The sequence below is a fragment of the Carassius auratus genome, chromosome 17 (genome assembly GCF_003368295.1).
Source record: "Carassius auratus strain Wakin chromosome 17, ASM336829v1, whole genome shotgun sequence".
Lineage (NCBI taxonomy): Eukaryota > Metazoa > Chordata > Actinopteri > Cypriniformes > Cyprinidae > Carassius > Carassius auratus.
The window spans coordinates 26395977-26418012 of record NC_039259.1 but is presented as its reverse complement, the minus strand read 5'-3'; the positions used below and the strand labels follow the sequence as shown (position 1 = coordinate 26418012).

The window sequence follows — 22036 nt, the reverse complement described above, 5'->3', positions numbered from 1 at the left end:
TTACTGTTGAATTTAAGCACAATTTGAGACATTTTGGAGATCTCTTCTGAAACTCTTAGAGAGACATGTTTTTGTTTTGTTTTATCTGAGAAGCAGGTTTCAGAAAGTCTTCAGATGTTTCTCCTAAAGTTCATGAAAAATCAAAACAGACACAAATGAGTCATTAGTATTCACATATTAAAAACACGGAGCGATAAAAACAAGTTAATTTGATGATCCCAGTTTGATGAAAACTGTTTAATGAGATAATTTTGAGATGTAAGAGTTTTGATTATAAAGTAGGCTAATAAAAGCTATGGAGACATGATAACTACTAAAAGTTACAAAAGTGAACAAAAATGTCTAAAAACTTAACAGATCAAAATACAAACAGAAATATAAAAATAACATTTAAAATGTTAATAAAATCAGTGGTCAGCAGCTGTTTTTAGAGACATGCACACAAAGGTCAAAGGTCATCTAGGGATGCAGGGGTCAGATTAATATAGACAGACAGGAATTTCTAGCTTGTTGTTAAATAATAAAAAAGAATGAAAACTACAGGCATAACTAATAAAACTGACAAAAACACTATTAAGTTACTAAAACAAACTTAAATTTAAATGAAAACAGAAATATAGCAATAAAAACTAATCCAAAATAGAACAGCAGTTAGCAGCTGACAGTTTAAACACATGCTCACAGAGGTCAAAGGTCATCTAGGAGTGCAGGGGTCAGACAGGGGTGTTTTAGAGCAGGATAAATAAAATAAAATAATGTATTGTTTATATTAATATATATTCATTAATAAATTGTTTTAATTTAACAAATATAGTAAATATATCTATTTTTAAAAAAAATTAAAGTACTTATTTATTATCAGGCACTCATCAGTGATGCCAGAAAGTGTTTGAACACTTAAGTCACACTTAAACATGACTGAATGTCTTTTCTCTGTCATTTGGGTGACTGAATGTAATCAGATAGAGACGATCATGTTTCAGATATTTCCACAGTTCTCTGATTGTTTGATTCTGTGCAACACCAAGGTACAAGAGCGAATCTAAAAACCCAGAATTAAAGCCAGATAGACTCCCCGAGCCCACAGTTAGATACGGAGTAATAAATGAAAACAGAAAAAACTGATCCACGGTTCAGAGGTGGCAGCTGTTCAGGGTCTCTCTCAGCACGAATCTTTTCTGGAGTCCAGCCCGAAACGCAGGAGTCAGAGAGTGAAAACTCCAGAAAAAACAATCACTGAATGTTGAAAGCCTGAGTTCAGCCGAGAGCCAAGAGCAACATCTCAAGCACGGAGAGACTTGAGTTCCTTCACATGTATCACTCACCGCTTTTATTAGGACAAAACCCATAATCAAGTTGAATTTTAGCACTTACATTTATATCGTCCTGAGGTTTCTTAATGATTTTTGATGCTTTAAGAAGCTTTGAATCAGCTGAATCGATTCCTTCACTAAATGATTCACTGTTTTGAAGCACTTGACACATCACACCAGTGTTGCGTGCAATGCATTACTTCAAAATGCATTACTAAGTTATTAGTTACTGTAATTTTATTTCTTTTCCATTGAGGAGATTACTCTTAATATTTCTCAAATTTAATAAGAGATGCTTCTGATGTTATTGCTTTAAATACTGTAGAGACTGTAAACAATTCTATACAATACATCAAACGTTAAAGTAAGCCATAGGTAATGTAGTATTTTATTTTATTTTTTTTTAGAGAAATTAGCACTTTAACTACATTGTATTAGTAGCTAATTGTATTATTTATATTGTGTTATATTGTCACAACACTGTATATGCAATGAAAACAATAATTCATGCGATCTAGCGGCGAACCATTGCTATTTTAAAGCAACAAAGCCACAAATTAAAGCTTCAATTATCAAAGATTATATAGTACATTCAACATTTTCTGCACACATCACAGAAAGCTACAGTATATATAATTACCAGCTAGAAAAAAAAAAGATTTAGTTATTTCTGAATGCTCTCTAAAATGTCCAGATTTTTTAAGTTGTAAAAACATTTGATCTTGATTATAAGAATGTTACGGGAACATTTGAAACGATGTATATGTTGTGAATTTAACTTGGAACTACATTTCTTTGAGTTTTAATTTGATTTCTGCTTCATTGCATTCAAATTCAAATTGTAACCCTACATCCTGTTTGTTCTGAGCGAATGCAAAGATTGGGATTTGAGATCCTGTTTGTCAGTGAGATGCATGTTTCTAAAAATAAGCGTCCGGTTGTTATTGTAGTTTCTGAATTAAAGCATGACGGCTCTGGCAGCGCAGCTGAAATGTGCTGATGTGAGCGTCATGAATCATCAATGTCTCAGATGAATCCAGCTAATGCACAGAGAATATAAATACACACACACTCATGTCTCAATCTTCAGCAGAATTAGGAAGTTGTTGTAGTTTTCTTGTGGTTGTGTGTGGTGATGTGCAGTAACATAAAGAGAGAAACACATCTCATGCTATAGATTATAAACAAATCAAATCTGATTGAATGCAACATTGGAAGCCAATTTTTTTTTTAACTCTCAATGTTTCCTCCCATTTATCAGATATCAGAGGTGTGAGACTCCATAATCTGTTATTAATGCTGATTTCGGTCTGAGAACCAGTCTGTCGGCTTCACTACAGATGTTCATACAGATGTTAAGACGTAGCCAAGATTACGAGTGTGTGTATTCACATCCGTTTTCTCGTGAGAGATGCATGCTTGTTTCTGCACATAAGTGACTCCGGGAGATTATAAAAGATGCAGTTGCATTTGAAATTTTATTTCAGTACATATATTGTATTTATATTTGATTCCCAGGCAATGCATGAAGCGATCCAATGCTATGAATAAAAACATCTTCCAGATGTATTTGCATGGGCTTAGTAAATTCGTTACTTCAGATATGATTCATGCTTACGAGTCAAGATGATTTTCTGTGGTAATGCTGCTCACTTGTTTCGAACCCACACCCTTTCAAATAAACAGCAGTTGCACATCAAACTTTTAGTTTCATACATGTGTTTACATGCATGTAATGTGCTAAAGAAATGTGAAGATAGGAGAGGTTTCTCTCTGCAGCTTTGTGCTGAAGTCAGCAGATTGACAGAGCACTAAGTTGAAGATATGATTACCAGACATTAATAATATTAATAGCACTGAGAGTTGTTCATGTGAGAATACAGGCTGAGAACAGTGTGGATGGTGTGACTCCACCTCAAAACACCGACCTGTCTGACGCCCGTCTGACACTCTGACCAAACACACTGATGAGTGAGTGTGTGTGTGTGTGTGTGTGTGTGTGTGGTGAGGAGAGAATGTCACGCACATCACACTCATCAGGGTGGGACTGTTAGTGTGAGACGCTCCCCACAAAAAAACAACTCGACAACACACGAGAACAAAGCTTTGTGAAAGTAGAAATGCTGCAAACCCGAGAGCTCGTAGATTTGGATCTGAGAACTGAAACAATACGCATTCATTCCTGCGTTTTGACATTTTCAGTCTCAGTCCCGATGTGAACAGGTAACGAAATAGCTCAGCCCAAAGTATCACCTGTAAATATTTACTTGCTTCATATTTTTCAAGGGAATAGGAATGCGTGGATAATAAATAATTGAATGAATGAAAGAATGCATTGGTTTGAGTTTAAAATTATAGCAATATTCTGTCTAAAGTAAATCGATCAATCAATTGGTTTGAGTCTAAATTCTATGTATACATAGGTTTGTGTTTAAAGCTGCAGTAGGTCACTTTTGTAAAATATATATTTTTTACATATTTGTTAAACCTGTCATTATGTTCTGACAGTAGAATATGAGACAGATAATCTGTGAATAAATCAAGCTCCTCTGGCTCCTCCCAGTGTCCTATTGCCATTTGCAGAAATCCATCGCTCCCGGTAAGAAACAACCAATCAGAGCCGCGGTCCGTAACTTTGTTTGTGTTCAAAATGTAGAAAAATTTATATAATAAGCGAGTACACCATGGATCCATTTTCCAAACCGTGTTTTTAGCTTGTCCTGAATCACTAGGGTGCACCTATAATAAGTGTTTATATTCGGACTATTTTAGATTGCTTCGGGGGTACCGCGGCGGAGTAACCCAGTACCTTTGTGATTCTTCATAGACATAAACAGAGAGAAGTAGTTCCGGCTACGATGTTCTTCCGCAAGACGCAAGCAGTTCTGTTTATTAACCGCTAGAGCGTCAAAAGTTACCTTCAGCAGCTTTAAATTGAAGTTGAGTAGCAATCAGTGCTTTAAGTGGCCCAAAAGAGGTGCCGGTACTCTATTATAGCCACAGAAAATATATATTTTCTTTTTTTTTTTTTTTTTTTTTTTGATGACTCCCCTCATCCCCTGAGGTAACAACAACTATATTGAAGGGCTTTTATATACAGCAGTCAACAGACGACCTTAATAATAAATCCTTTTATTAGTTTGTGGATTTGCTTGAGCTAGAAAGAACTAATGAACATAAATAAAATGTGCAAAAGGATTTTGAAAAAATACCCTTAGAAAGAGCTACTGACTCAAATGATTTGCGAACCCGCTCCGAACTCCCGAACTGATTCAAATAATTTGCGATCCCCAAACTGACTCAAATGATTCGCGAATCCGCTTTGAACACCCGAACTGACTCAAATGATTCGCGATCCCACTCCGAACTCCCGAATTGATTCAAATGATTCGCGTTCCCCGAACTGACTCAAATGATTCGCGATCCCACTCCGAACTCCCGAATTGATTCAAATGATTCGCCTTCCCCAAACTGACTCAAATGATTCGCGAATCCGCTTTGAACACCCGAACTGACTCAAATGATTTGCGAACCCGCTCCGAACTCCCGAACTGATTCAAATAATTTGCGATCCCCAAACTGACTCAAATGATTCGCGAATCCGCTTTGAACACCCGAACTGACTCAAATGATTCGCGATCCCACTCCGAACTCCCGAATTGATTCAAATGATTCGCGTTCCCCGAACTGACTCAAATGATTCGCGATCCCACTCCGAACTCCCGAATTGATTCAAATGATTCGCGTTCCCCAAACTGACTCAAATGATTCGCGAACCCGCTTTGAACTCCCGAACAGACTCAAATGATTCACAAACCCGCTACGAACTCCCAAACTGACTCAAATGATTCACGATCCCGCTCCGAACTCCCAAACTGACTCAAATGATTCGATCCTGCTCCGAACTCCCAAACTGGTTCAAATGATTCACGCTCCATACTCCGAACTAGGAAGAATTAGGAAGCGTGCATTGTGAAGGGTGCTCTGAAAAGCGGCAGTGAAGGCAAATGATTAAAACCTCTATTAAAACAGATGTCCAAATGGACTTACTGGTACGCTAAAAACACGTTCTGGGCGCACGGAGAGGTGGTGGTACGCTCAAGAGCTATATTTATTTAATCAAATAAATAAGTTTATATTATGTGAGTAGAAATAATCTGACCAGTGAAAATTTACATGATGTATTTCATGTATTGTTGTCTCCAAATGAGTCAGATGTGTGTGTTTGATGGTTAAAAACACCATTCATTAAATAACACTAATGTTTTTCACCATGCTTATGTGTGAGCTGCACCTTTACCGGCCTTTAGTTCAAGTGGAATGAAATCATTGAGAAATCATTGTGTGTTGGTGATCGTTAGTTCATCAGACCTGAAGAGACTCATAATGAGCTCTGTATGAAAGCCTGAACTCAACCAAAACACAGCGTTTGAGAAAAACAGACTCAAACATAGCCATGTCGATTCATCTGTGAGGTTCCCTTTGAAAGTGTTGAGAAAACATGATGAGAGGATGTCAGTGCGCTTGTCTTTCCCTCTGAAAGTGTTTTAGATGTCAGTCATTTCTGCAGCGTTAGACGGGAGTGAAGAGAGAGGGAAAGAGGGAAAGAGGGGCTGTTTTTCTTGGCAGAGATTGGGGAAATCTGATCCACGATCTGGGATGGGTTTGAACAATAACATGAGCGCTCCGAGGTCGTTTCAGGACACTCACATAACACAACACGTCCACTTCTCTTTGTCCTCTACCCTAAGACCTGATGTGAGTCAATGGGGTGGATTTAAGCTTAATTCAAAGAGAAAACAAGTGTGTTTTCCTGACCACATTTGTTTCAAGAGTAACTCTTAATTTTATATATTTTTTGGAAGCTTAGCTTCTGAGGTCATTTTGCATCTCAAGTGAATGCTCATGCATGCATGAACATATAAATAAATAAATAAATGGACATTAAATATATTTTAGTGGAACACAAATGCATGCATGCATTGCATTAATCAATGAATCAATCAATCAAGTGTTAAATATTTTGTTTTTGTAATTTTGGATATTTTAGATATTTTCCATCTTAAATAAATAAATACTCTATATTTTTAATGGAACACAAATGTTATACATTTTATATTTTTAATAGTTTTGATCAGTTTTGAAGTCATTTTGCTTCTCAACTAAATGTTCATGCATAATAAATAGACTTTTTTCAGAAGAAAACAAGTGCATGCAAAGATGTGTCATAATTGTTTTTTAAACAAAACTTACTTATCTTGAATAAATGTCTATGCATGCATAGATAAATAAATTGACTCACAAATGCATGCAAAGACAATGTTCCATCATTTTGATAGTTTTAATAATTTTGATAAAATTTGCATATCCAGCAAAAGTATCTTGATTGAGAAATGTTTTCCAGTACATAGTGTGTACTGGAAAACAAGACAGAAATACTGAGAAACAGCATCATGTTTTGCCGTGATCATTGGGTCAGAAACATCTGAAAAAAAAACTATGCATGAAACATAAGTCCCCTGAGATATAAAAGAGCAACTTCTGAACAATAACAAGTGACTCCAGCTCTTCCGTCTTATACATCACACACACACACACACACATTCACACAGATGTACAGCACATGTGAGTCGGTAAGTATAGAGCCTGTAAACAAGTAAAACACACAGATTTACACAAGACAAGCGTCAGTGTGAGAACAAAAATACTCATCCATAAATACAACAGAGCTTTGTAGATTAAGTCAAGTCACTTTATATTAATATGCACTTTATACAGTATAGATTGAGCCACTTCATAGTAATAAACATGAAAATAAAAGTATGAATTTGTAAAATCATCCATTATGAAACATAATTTCAGCTGTAAAGCAGTTTTACAGAAGACAATGGAGTCAGAGCAATTCAGTTCAAGTTCTGTTCTTAGCCAATTAAATTGTTATTTGAGCTCTTGATCAAACAAGTAATTTCTGACCTAGAAAAATGAGCACTCTTGAACATATGTTCAGCTTTATTTAAACGCGTGCAGAGTTCTCTTGTATTATTTTGATCGCGGCTGCTGAGTCAAACACAAGACGGTCACAGAAAGTTCAACAAAGACTTCCTGTCTTCATAGGAAACCATCTGAAGCACCTGTGAAACCACATCACCTCAAGAAATTCCTCCGTAATTCATCTGCAGGAGGTGAACATGATTTTATCAAAAGTCATCAGTGCAAAACTTCTGCCACATTTGGGCGTTTAAATGAAAGCCTTTAGATGGTGTGATGGAATCATGTGATGCCCTCAGTCTGAGCTCGAGCTCTGATTGGTTGGATCATCAAAGACTCCTGTGATTGGCTGCCTCGTGTACTCCAACAGACTCACGTGTCTTCAATCACAGATACTTAAACAATGTTTACGTATAGTCCACAAGACAATAAAACAAAAGGTTCAAACATTCACTGATGCTCCAGAAGGAAACACGGCGGGGGGTGAAAACTTTTTGATTTTGAAGATCAAGGTAAACTGTACTTAATTGGTTTTCCAGGAAACATGCGAGTATCTTCTGTTGCTTTACGAAGGGCAGAACTAAATGGAATTCTATAAAGTAAGACCAATTTGGACATCCTCTTTATTCTGTTCAAAAGTTTTCACCCCCCGGCTCTTAATGCGGCGTGTTTCCTTCTGGAGCATCAGTGAATGTCTGAACTGTCTTTATTAATAGTTGTGTTTGAGTCCCTCAATTATCCTCAGTGTGAAAAGATGCTGGAAAACTGAAGAATTTGCAGGACATGGAGGATTTTTCTAAAGAACAGAGCCAAGTTTTTTCCACAAGGGTTCACAACTTTTGAATGAGGTTATTTTAATAATCTTGGATATCCTTTTTTGTCTTGTCGACTACATGTAAACATCTTTTGTGTAACATGTCTTAATCACAACAGTACTAAATAAAAACTAACATGCATTTTGTATGATTTCTCTTATTTTTGTTTTTTCCTCATTACTTGCATTTTCACATATTCTGCAAGGGGTTCACAAACTTTCAAGTGGCACTGTATATCCAAAAACCGCTTTGAACGTGCGACTCACATCTGTGTGCTGCTGAACGGCTGTACATGAGGAAAACCACACGTTTTCTTGAGGGGTGAAAGGTGAGAAGACGAGCGATGGAAGAGAGAGAATAAAAGCGGATGAAAGCTGATCGGCGGTGTTACAGGTGGACAAGAACATCAGACAAAGAGACGGACAGAGAAAGGAAGCGTGTGAGATCCAGCGCAGGTGAGCGTGTGGAGAAGAACACCGTGTGTATTTCAGCTGTTGCTCGGTTTGATGTATTAATCTGCTGACAGGTCTGTCGAGAGATCTGCGCTCCAAACAAATCGCTCGTCCTCTTCACTGAAGCTTCTGTGTTTCTTCGCCTCGGGCCGGCCGAGATCAGCTTTATTCTGCTTCCCTCTGAAATGACAGATGCTTTCATCTGCTGCCCGAGGCTACAGTCTCACAAACCTAAGAGTACTCTGAAAGCTCAGTGTTGTGAAACTGCAGCACATTAAACACAGTTAAATAAGGTCTATTTTCACTAGCAGCTCCTGCTCAAAAAGGCTTCAGAGCAACAAGTTTGGACAGAAAATATAACATTTTAATTCTTCCAGCATGTCAGAGTTCTGTGAGGCTTATTTCACTGCAGAGCATCCATTGATGAGACACTGATGCAATGCTACATTTCTACAAACCTGATGAAGAAACAAACTCATCCTGATCTGGGTTGAACTGAGGATGAGGACATTGTTATTTTGGGGTGAACTGTTGCTTTAATGATATTTGATTCCACTGACCTTAAACCTAATGCTTTTTTGTCTTTTTGGAGGCCAACATCATCTGATTATTCCCTATGAATCTTTTTTGCATTACTCAAACAAACGGTTGGATTGCATTGCAACTCAAACTCACATTGTCTGTTTGTGCATCATATTGTTTTGCTTATTAGGTAAGCACGTTATGCGAATGTTGTGATATTTCTGAAACACTGTGGTTAAACCACAATAAATGTGACTAGAGACAGTTAAAAGCCACGAGAGACACTATACTGCTGTCAAAACACAGTCACACTTCAGCTAATATGAAATTCACGGAGTGAGACTCATTCACCTGCAGTAAACACATTTGTCAAGCCGTTCCTGGTTATTATCGGTTTAACTGCACACGCCGGTGAGGCCAAGTTGGGTAGTGTTTATGTGACTGTATGTCTGACGAGAAACAAAACAAAGGAAATTAGACATTTGCCTTTAATTACTGCTTAAGCGTCTCTGACCGTCTAATTGCTTCCACGGTTGCTTCTCATTGTCGTTTGACCACATCAAAGCTCTCGGGAAGATGTTTTCCTTTTCATCCGAGGACTTCAAAACCTCAAAGACATTTGACCTCTAATCTTTTATATTTAATAACTTGTGACTCATCTTCATGACTCAGTCGCAGTGTCAAGTTGCTCAGAATCATTTCCATGAACTACAGAAAAAATTTACTATTGTGGACAACTGCAAATTTTCAAAAATCATAATTATTATATATATTAAGTTATACTTATGACATAAGTCAAAATTAATAGATAGAAAGTCAGAATTAAGACATAAGCAATACTAAGTCATAATTAGGAGAAAAAAAGTGAGGTAAAAAAATTTGAAAATCAAAAGTAAATCAACACTTAGCTATGAGTAAAAAAGTACAAGTTATGAGATAGAAAGTCAAACTTATGATACAAGTCACAATTATGAGAATAAAAAGTCAAATGAGATAATGAGTCATAATTATGGCACACTAAAGTCATAATTTGAGACAAAAAGTTAAAATTATTATATACTAATTGATGATTCTGAGATAAGTCTAAATTATTGGATAGAAAGTCACAATTTTAAGATAAAACATTGCGAGTTATGAGACAAAAAGGTCAAAATTATTAGAAGTCATACTTAAGAGATTAAAAATCCTAATTATTATATACCAAATTATAATTTTGGGGGCAAGTCAAAATTATTAGAAAGAAAGTTAAAATTATGACATAAGTCATAATTATGAGATAAAAAGTCAGGTGAGGTAAAAAGTTTTGATAAAGTCAAAATTATGAGATAAAAAGTTGTATTTAAGAGATAATTATGACACAGTCAGTCAGTTATGAGTTAAAAAGTACAAACTATGAGATAGAGAGTCAAAATTATGACACAAGTAATTATTCTGAGAATAAAAAGTATGAGATACAAAAGTCGAATGAGATAATGAGTCATAATTATGGCAAACTAAGTCTTGATTTTGAGATAAGTCAAAATTATTGGATAGAAAATCAAAATTAAGATGTAAAAAGTCACAATTATAGGATAAAACAGTGCTAGTTATGAGATTAAAAAGTCATAATTATTATTCACCAAATTATAATTATGAGTCAGAAAGTCAAAATTATGATTATGAGACACTAAGTCTTGATTATGAGATAAAAAGTCAGGTGAGGTAAAAAGTTTTGATAAAATCAAAATTATGACACAAAAAGTCGTAATTATGAGATAAATTCTAATTATGACAAACTCAGTCAGTTATGAGTTTAAAAAGTACAAACTATGAGATAGAGAGTCACAATTATGACACAAGTAATTATTCTGAGAATAAAAAGTCATAATTATGAGATACAAAAGTCAAATGAGATAATGAGTCATAATTATGGCACACTAAGTCATAATTTTGAGATAAAAAGTCATAATTATGTACTAAGTGATTTTTTTGAAATAAATCAAAATTATTAGATAGAAAGTCAGCATTCAATATGTAAAGAGTTATAATTATAAGATAAAACAATAAAAATGATAACACAAAGTCAACGTTATGAGAAGTCATAATTATGAGATTAAAAAGTCATTATTATGAGATAAAAATATGCTGATATTAATATGATGGAATTCTGCCTCTTGTAATGTAAATCACAGAGATCTTTATAACAGTACAGCAGATACTGACATAAACTGATCTAAATATGAGTCTGTGCTCTATATCTCCAGTGATGAGATGAGATGTAAAGGATCCGCACATATAACACAGAGATTGAAAGCTGAAGAAATCCAGGCTCCTCAGAAGATGTGAGATGTTCTGGAGGCTTGTGAAGATCATTCCTCCGCTGAGGAACAGTGAAAGTAAAGCTTCTGGAAACAAACGCTCCTCAAAAGATCCTGAGGATCAGATTTGAGACTCTAAAACATGATTGATGGAGAATCCAGTAAAGCTGAGCTGCTTCAGTCCAGGAAGAGTTAATCTGGAGATATTACTACGTTAACTTGATATAAATCACTCAAGATTTGACTCGAGAAGCAGCAGCTGAAGCTGGACGCTCGTACAATTACACTAAAAGAGCTATGACTGGATAAAACACTCTAAACTCTCAATCAGAAGACATGAGGAGATTGTTTTAATCATTCAGAGCCTTAGAAATTCATCATATGATACAGCAGGATTTATATGGTTCATATCGAGGTCTGTTTTGCTGCGCAGTTGTTTGCGATTCTTACAAAAGTACTGTGATGTACTAGAAATACAAATGCATTTCCAAATGTAATTTATATTATGATGATGGACGTAACACAGATGTTTTGAGTTCACTTACACCCACATGACAGTATTTTAATAATTATCCCAAACGTTTGGACTGCTCGACCGCCAAAGAAAAGACAGAAATCAGTGATTACCACAATGTTCGCCAAGAGGCAGAAGTGAGATTAATGGTTTACAGACTCTTATTTTACAAACAAGAAACACTTAAGGACATAAAATGGAGAGGTTTGCTTTAACCCTTAATGGAGCATCATATCTTAAAAACATTTGAGAGGCTGTTTAAAAACCTGTTGTTCAGCATTAACTTATTAGGTTTACATTTACTTTTTTTATGAATTGCATTCTTAATTGTTTTGTAATCTGTCTCTAAATGTTTGTATCTTAGAGGATACTTCGCATTTTAGAGTTTTTTTAATCAAAATATAAAAACATATATAGACTGTGATTTAGTGGCTTGTGTTTTATAAAATCAAATATTTTTGTAATCTTAACAAAACACATATCGTTAGAAATATCTGACAGTCAAGGTTCCATATTTTGTAACTGTTTTGTGATATAACTGATATTGTGACATAAAAAATATTGATTTGTGACAGAAAACTCTTTAACAGAATTTGAGGGCAACCCAGAGGTTATTCTTGGTACAATGAAATCTCAAAGGGACCACTATTTTAGTGATATCAACTTCAAATTTGGAACATAACTTGGTTGGACATACGGCTTTCATTTTATAGGGATTTTAGGGTGCAACATATTGTTGCATATATTTATAATATATTTATTGTGAACTTTTTTATACTTTCTTTTTTTCATTCTTTCACTTCAGAGATAATCTGATATGTGTTTTTTTCAATAAGAGACCAACTTTACAAGTGTTCTGTTTCCAGTTAATTCATACCCCCAAAGGAGCAATTAAAATAAAATATAAGAGTCAAGCTTTGAAAAGAAAATCATCCACTTTTATTATTTGAACTCCAGTAGGATGGAAAGTAGCAATAAATTAATTTTCTGATATCTCTTTATGGTTTTGCCATTTTTAGGGTTAATGAAGTCTTTTGCCACAGAGTTGCTAAGCGAGAAGTGTGCTCCTCCTGTCCGCTCAGATAAGGTTTAATTACAGACACTGTGCGAAGCCCGAGGGCTGCTGGGATATTAGCTGCTTCAGTGCTGTGGTAATTGATCTGTCATGATTATATGTGTTGACACTCGAGCCTCTTGGCTGAGTTGCAGCTCTGAAGCACTTTGACTGATGATACGCCACTCGTTCAGCGTTCAGCAAACATCATTCAAGATCTGTTAGATAAAGAGATGAATGTGTTATGTGTGAGAGCTTTTCTTTAAAGCATTTGGAAACAAAAAGGTGTTCAGTTGTATTTGCACTTGCACATAATCTGATGTTAGGTTATCCCCCACTTTATCATCTTTGAAAATGGATGTCTTTTCTCAGGCCTATTTATAATTTTAGATATGTTAGTCTAAGTGAGTTAAATTCTTAGTCTTGTTTTGACTGTAGTATTTTATTGTGTTACTGTGTGAATGTATTTTGCCTTGTAATGCAACTTATAATGTACTGTGTGACATTATAATATTTATTCACCTCTAATGTAAAAAGACTATTTGACCTTATCTTCTTTTCTTTGTGCGATAATAAACACACAACGTTGAACATTGCATCTTTGTAAATACACTTAAAAAACATAACTGAATACTTTAATGTTAATATATAAGCAACTAGACACATTGTGTTAATTTCACAAAAAATATTCTAATGTTTTCTATGTCAAAATGTCACATTTGATTCAGTGTGTTACTTTGTGTTTTTATTTATTTATTTTTTTATTATTATCTGGAGATTTACTAGCAATTTCTGAGAAAAAAAATTCTATACCATTTATTTTCTGCGTATGCCACAGTGATGTATTTACCCACATGTTTTCATTGTTTTTTGTCTTTTAAACTATTACAAACGCAAATAGAGCTGACTGCTTGACCTTTGACCCCTAATGGCCAGAGGCTTGATTCTCTTCCATCTGCAGCAATTAATGAGCTGTCAATCGAGTGCAAGGCCACGCCCTCAGGTTGTTTGCAGATGCAGTATGTTTTCATAGAACATCAAGTACAAATCAACTAATTATTGAGTTTTCATGGATCATAGTTGACAGATGATCTTTGTTGGGTGATTAATCTCTTATAGTGTTTACTGGATGTTTTGAAAAGATTGAGTTCTGCATAATCAAAAACCATGAGTCTGTGAAGGTATGCAAATCATTTGATCAGGACTTCAAAGAATCGCAAATCATTTGATTCAGATCGGGACTTCAAGAATCGCAAATCATTTGATTCAGTTCGGGACTTCAAAGAATAATTTGATTCAGTTCGGGACTTCAAAGAATCATTTGATTTACATCGGACTTCAAATAATCGCAAATCATTTGATTCAGATCGGGACTTCAAGAATCGCAAATCATTTGATTCAGTTCGGGACTTCAAAGAATAATTTGATTCAGTTCGGGACTTCAAAGAATCATTTGATTTAGATCGAGACTTCAAAGAATCGCAAATCATTTGATTCAGATCGAGACTTCAAAGAATAATTTGAGTCAGATCGGGACTTCAAAGAATCATTTGATTTAGATAGGGACTTCAAAGAATCGCAAATTATTTTATTCAGATCGGGACTTCAAAGAATCATTTGATTTAGATCGAGACTTCAAAGAGTCGCAAATCATTTGATTCAGATCGGGACTTCAAAGAATCATTTGATTTAGATCGGGACTTCAAAGAATCATTTGATTTAGATCGGGACTTCAAAGAATCGCAAATAATTTGATTCAGATCGGGATTTCAAAGAATAATTTGATTCACATCGGGACTTCAAAGAATCATTTGATTTAGATCGAGACTTCAAAGAATCGCAAATCGCAAATCATTTGATTCAGATCGGGACTTCAAAGAATCAATTGATTTAGATGGGGATTTCAAAGAATCATTTGAGTCAGATCGGGACTTCAAAGAACCATTTGATTAAGATAGGGACTTCAAAGAATCGCAAATTATTTTATTCAGATCGGGACTTCAAAGAATAATTTGATTTAGATGGAGACTTCAAAGAGTCGCAAATCATTTGATTCAGATTGGGACTTCAAAGAATCATTTGATTCAGATCGGGACTTCAAAGAATCATTTGATTTAGATCGAGACTTCAAAGAGTCGCGAATCGCAAATCATTTGATTCAGATCGGGACTTCAAAGAATAATTTGATTTAGATCGGGATTTCAAAGAATAATTTGATTTCGATCGGGACTTCAAAGAATCATTTGATTTAGATAGGGACTTCAAAGAATCGCAAATTATTTTATTCAGATCGGGACTTCAAAGAATCATTTGAGTCAGATCGGGACTTCAAAGAATCATTTGATTTACATAGGGACTTCAAAGAATCGCAAATCATTTGATTCAGATCGGGACTTCAAAGAATCATTTGATTTAGATCGGGACTTCAAAGAATCGCAAATCATTTGATTCAGATCGGGACTTCAAAGAATCAATTGATTTAGATCGGGATTTCAAAGAATCATTTGAGTCAGATCGGGACTTCAAAGAATCATTTGATTTAGATAGGGACTTAATCGCAAATTATTTTATTCAGATCGGGACTTCAAAGAATAATTTGAGTCAGATCAGGACTTCAAAGAATCGCAAATCATTTGATTCAGATCGGGACTTCAAAGAATCATTTGATTCAGTTCAGGACTTCAAGTACCGCAAATCATTTGATTCATTTGATTCTTTTTTTTTCTGATTTCTATAGTAACTAATGTATTTAACAGATCAGCTTGATTGTTGTATGACTAGTCAACTACTAGTTGAGCGATCTTAAGCATTCCTAGTGTGTGTGTGTGTGTGTGAGAGAGAGAGAGAGAGGTGCTGAGCACTGGGCTCAGTGAAATATATGAATGTGGATTAAACTGTAATGTGAGTTTGAGTCAGAGGAGCGTGTTCAGATTACCGTTTAATAAGCGTTTAATTAGACTCCTCTGGCCACGGCACGGGTTCGACAAGCTTCGGTTTCGCTCTTTTCCTCCACCATTATTCCAGTCTTTCTAAGTTGTCTGTCGACCTGCCGTAAACACATGCGAGATGTGAATGAAAAAGACAAACTTCAATAAATAAAGCTACTTCTATCTTCTCTGGTTCTTTAGTTTCAGTAGCGAAGCCACTTCTTTTCCTATAAGAAAAAGAAAAGAAAATGTTTTTTCTTGTGCTCTGTCACTCAGATACTGCTTTGACAATTTTATGTTTTAGTAGTTTTTCTTTTCATGTTTTTTCCATCACTGTCCACTTTAGTTACCTAGAAAAAAATCTGCATAAACATTCATCGAAACATCTTTTGTGTTCTACGGAAGAAAGAAAGTCATACGGGTTTGAATCGACATGAGGGCGAGGAAGTGATGACAGAAAGATCTTTCTGGCTGAACTCCAGCTGCTAAAGTTACAGCGATCGCATGTTTGGAAGAAGATTTAGATACACACACACACACTTACACACACACACTTACACACACACACACAGATGATGCCCGTGGTGAATAATCACTTAAGGAGGCCCCAGGCAGCAGGAGAGCCTGTTTAAGGACCCTTAATCTGCTCCCAGTGGGAGGTTATGAATGGCCATGGCCCCGGGGCCCGATGATAGGAAAGAAAGTACAACAGCTTCTCTAGAGACACGTCAACAGCTGTGTCTGTGTGTGTTTGAGTTCACGCTTGAGCATGTTGTTTTCATGCAGGGAAATGCATGCCAGTGAACGTGCACATCTACAGTCGACCTGTTTGAGTCAGTGTGATCTGCTGTGATATACACTTACTGCTCAAAAACCAAAACCATCGTTATAATCACTGAAGCTGTATACTCTGATTTCACACTGAATCTGTTACTTACATTGTATGTACATCTGCGCTTTGTAGTTTATGTTGCGCACTCAACAAAATGATGACTTTGAACGGTGAGTCATCTGGACGCTTCTGATTGGCCATTGCGTTCCTGTTCATTTGATTTGGCATTGATTTTATGGTGGAGTTTATTTGATTTTGGTTGGTATCCAGTTGGAGATGGGTTGCACAATCTGCAAATATTGATACAGACTGGAACAAAACAAAGAGAGAATTAGACCGTAAGCCAATAAGAGGATTTCTTATTGTTGCTGTCATAGAAATAATAATATTTATTATTTTTATTATACAATTGTATATTTTATATTCTTATATTTCCATGCTGGTAAGTTGATGCAATACTCTAATACTCACGTTAGATCCAGTTAGAAATACTTTGAGTGACACTTTTGGTCTTGATTAAGAAGCAATTATATTTATCAGTATTTATATTTATTTTATTTATAATTACCGGTCTCTTCTGCTCACCAAGGCTTCATTTATTTGAGGACAAATACAGTAAAAACAGTAATATTGTTTAATATTATTCTAATCTAAATCATCTGTTTTCTGTGTGAATCTGTGTTAAAGTGTAATGTATTTCTGTGATGCTCCGCTGTATTTTCAGCATCATTCCTCCAGTCTTCAGTGTCACATGATCTTCAGAAATCAGAATAATATGATGATTTACTGCTCAAGAAACATTTCTGATTATTATCAATGTTGAACACAGTTGTGCTGCACAATATTTTTGTGGAAACCGTGATGCATTTTATTTTTTAAGATTCACAGATGAATAGAAAGAACAGGTTTTATTTGAAATAGAAATCTTTCATAACATTATAAATGTGTTTAATGTCAGTTTACTATCAGTTTAATGTGTCCTTGATTAATACAAGTATAAATCTGATGACTGGAAACACATTTTGACCTGTATTGTATTCTTGCATTCATATTTGCAGATATATTATATATATAAAGTGCTATCTAGGTAGTGCTCACTATGTTTTGGCACGGAGCCGCAGTATCACCGCTGAAAGATGTTGTGAACCCTGAGTGAAGCTCACAGCTGCTGTAATGATGACTTCCAGATGCTGTCAGGATGAGTGTGTGTGTGTGTGTGTGTGAGTGTGTGTGTGTGTGTGCCAAGCCTGGCTAACATCTTCGCAGCTCACACTGTTACGCCGCTCCCTCGAGCTTCACTTCAGTCTCATACAGCCAAACACTGCTGTAACTCAATCAGCCCTGCCCTGTGTGTGTGTGTGTGTGTGTGTGTGTGTGTGTGTGTGTGTGTGTGAGTGACTGCACACCGGACTAATGAGAAACACACCGTCTCGCTCTTTTCTCTTTCCATCAGGACACGAGTGGAAAAAGATCCGGTGCCCCGGAGCAGCGGTGATTCATGGACGGAGCGGGACTGTCTGCGTGATAAAAATACAGCTCAGTATTGGTGCCACACCGAGCATGTGATTTATGAGCGTCTTAAGCAGATCAACTGACAAAATCCAGAACAATGGAAATGCATGAATAAAAGAGTCCCAGAACAGACCTGAAAACATGGAGAGATGTGGATGGCATTTGCAGAGCAACCCATGAGTGAAATCTAGCAACTTTAGAGTTCACAAGCAAGAAAACAGAACTAATAATCGCTAACTTAGTCATAAAAAATTTTTTTTTTTAAGAAATTGATACTTTTATTCATCAGGAACATGTTAAATTGATCAAAAGTGACATTGCAATGTTACAGAAAATGTATATTTCTAATAAATGCTCTTCTCTTTCCTCCAGTGAAAAAGTGTTCTGGTCTGAATCAGGAGAGAAATCTGCACAGATCAAGCAGCGTTTAAACAGATCTAAACAAATCTGTGAGAGACAACAGGAGATGCACTTTTTCACTGGAGGAAGTGTTATTCTGGATTATAGACTCTTAAAATCATCTTAATGCTGGATGTGTTTCAGGTTTTGTCTTCTCCAGATGTTCACTGATGGACTGGAGTGCTGTGGATTATTGTGATGTTTTTATCAGACTCTCATTCTGACGGCACCCATTCACTGCAGAGCATCCATTGATGAGACACTGATGCAGTGCTACATTTCTACAAACCTGATGAAGAAACAAACTCATCCTAATCTCGGATGAACTGAGGGGGAGCACATTTACAGCACATTTGTTGAGCTATTCCTTTAAGAGAGCACCTGGTTTCAGCATGATTATGTTTGCGTTTTATCCACTGGGTTTTCAAGGGTGGGTGATGAACTCTCATTCACACTCATGTAAACACAAGCAGCTTCAGCCCGAGGGAGTCGAGTCTCACGCGAGCGCTTCACTTCACGACCGCAAGAGCTTTCCTCCAGAGACACAGAGAGAGAGAGAGAGAGAGAGACATAGAGAGACACAGAGAGAGAGAGAGACTCACTGGCAAACCCAAGCAGAACAACAGAGTAAAATGCGATGCTATCTGACTCTAAAGAGAGAGTACAGTATGGCAGAGTATCTGAACAGTGTCAGATCAGAAACTGAGAAGCACACTGACCAGATACAGACTCGTTTACAGAAGACAATCAGCAGATTTTTTAAGAAATTGAATTAGTCTTAAAATGAAAGTATGCAAATGTTAAATTTACTGTAAATGCACTGTACTATTTTTATTTTATTTTATATGAATAATATTTTTTCAATAGCAGGTTTTACTTTAACATTTCCATTCAATTAAAGCTTCATATCTTAATAAGTTATGTTCCAAATTTTAAGTTGATATGAAAAAAGTGAGGGTGCCATCCAAACCCCATTTCATTTTTTAAATGCCTTTTTTGTCACAATTGTCTAGACAACTGTGGTCAGTGAATTAGCACGGTTTTGAGTGGATGGGTTGTGTTTGTTCAGCAGAGGTTCATCTGAAGCGCTAAAGACACATTCATCTCACAGCCAGCACCTGATAAAGTGTGTGTGTGTGTGTGTGTGCGTGGGCGTGTGTGTGTGTGTGTGAGAGAGAGAGAGAGAGAGAAAGGAGACTGCGGAGACCATTATTTATATCTTTAACCCTAAGTGACGCTCAGTGCTTTAAGTGGGCCAGTATGTTCATTTGGACACCTGTTTTAATAGAGTGTTTAATCTTTTGCCTTCGCTGCCCCTTTTCAGAGCGCCCTTCACAATGCACACTTCCTAATTCTTCCTAGTTCGGAGTATGGAGCGTGAATCATTTGAACCAGTTTGGGAGTTCGGAGCGGATCCACGAATCATTTGAGTCAGTTCGGGAGTTCGTAGCGGGTTTGCGAATCATTTGAGTCATTTTGGGGATCGCGAATTATTTGAATCAGTTCGGGAGTTCGGAGCGTGATTCATTTGAGTCAGTTCGGGAGTTCGGAGCGTGATTCATTTGAGTCAGTTCGGGAGTTCGTAGCTGGTTCGCGAATCATTTGAGTCAGTTTGGAAGTTTGAATGCAGTAATGCAGCAGCTCTTTCTTAGGGTATTTCCTTTTGCACATTTTATTTATGTTCAGTAGTTCTTTCTAGCTCAAGCAAATCCACAAACTAATAAAAGGATTTATTATTAAGGTCGTCTGTTGACTGCTTTATATAAAAGTCCTTCAATATAGTTGTTGTTACCTCAGGGGATGAGGGGGCCACTTAAAGCTCTGGTGACGCTGGATGTCTCAGTTTTATTGTTCGATGACATTTAAACAGCTTCCCCTCCGCAGTCGGCTTCAGTTCTTGTTTGTCACACAGCACAGACTTGAGATATAGTGCATGTGATTTCTGGACTACATTATGATACACTGTAAGAAATAGATAAGGAGAAATCAGTGAAATGTTTAGTATTTAAAAAAGCAGCTGTAGTTGCCAGTTCTTTACTGTTAAATTAGATCTTGTAGACTAAACTTGCATTTACAGTAAAGTACGTAAAACAGCAACCTACTGAAGTACTAAAATCTGCTTTGTACTTTTACTAATATACAGAAAACACCCTAAAAACACAAGAGGTGCAAACAGTCACACTTGAATCAAAGCCCATCACAAGCAATTTACAAGCAGTAAACATTCATTTAATAGATGTAAGATGTAACATAAAACCCTAATAATATATAATATTCTATAAATTATTTTCATTTCCAGAAAGTGTAAATATAACAGCATTTTACTGTAAAATATATTTTTGCTCTAACTTCTCCAGTCTGGATTTAATTCAGTGTCCAGACAGAAATCTCTTTGTTTACAGTCTAAAAAATTACATTAAAATAAATGATGTACACAGTTGAGCTCCAAAATAGGGAAAACCATTACAAATTATTTTTTTTATTTATTTATTTTATTTTATTGAATGCTCTTCCCTATTTTGGAGCTTGACCGTATTAATCATCGTTTAATTGCATTGAAACGTTTAGCTGTTTTCCAGAGAAGGAAATAACACAAGCGTGAGTAAATGATGACAGAATGCTTATTTTAGAGCGAACTGTTCCTCTAAATGTTGTATTAGTTTCAGCTCTGAGAGGTTTACACGATTGTTGTGATTTGAGTAGCTATTAATATAAACTAACAAGAGATTTATGACTTAATAAGACATCTTGAGCGTGCCGTCATGATTTGAGCAGTTCCACGTGGACACATCAGGATGATTCGAGGAGAACTGCTGCTGACATCATTTCCTTTCTAATGAGGGATAAGAGCAGAGCTACACACACACTCTCACACACACACACACACACACGGCTTTAAAATGGGAAGAGGGAAGGAAAAAACGAAAGGTATTACTTGCATAGAGTTCAGCATGTGTGAGGTCAGAGGTCAGTGCAGGGTCAGCTGTATTTGACCCCTGTGCAGGTGTCAGCAGAACTAGAGAGGTGTTAATCTCAGCCACTGTGAGCAGGTGCAGTCGAACAGAGCGATGCAGGCCTACACACACACACACACTCACACACTCACACACACACACACACACACACACACACTCACACACACACACACACACACACACTCACACACACACACAGACACACACACCCACACACACACACACACACACACACACACTCACACACACACACACACACACACACTCACACACACACACACACTCACACACTCACACACACACACACACACACACACACACACTCACACACACACACACACACACACACTCACACACACACACACACTCACACACACACACACACACACACACACACACACACACACTCACACACACACACACTCACACACACTCA

At 36.4% G+C, this 22036-nt stretch overlaps 1 protein-coding gene across 1 annotated transcript in view; it reads left to right on the top strand.

Annotated features, from left to right (window-relative positions):
- LOC113117824 (bcl-2-modifying factor) overlaps window positions 1-18501 on the top strand; it is a 56546-nt gene extending 38045 nt beyond the window's left edge. The window contains exon 4 of the mRNA XM_026286757.1: window positions 18168-18501. Within this exon, the coding sequence (XP_026142542.1) occupies window positions 18168-18209 (42 nt within the window). The 3' untranslated portion in view covers window positions 18210-18501. The remainder of the gene's footprint in view (window positions 1-18167) is intronic.
- The last annotated feature ends 3535 nt before the right edge of the window (window positions 18502-22036 follow it).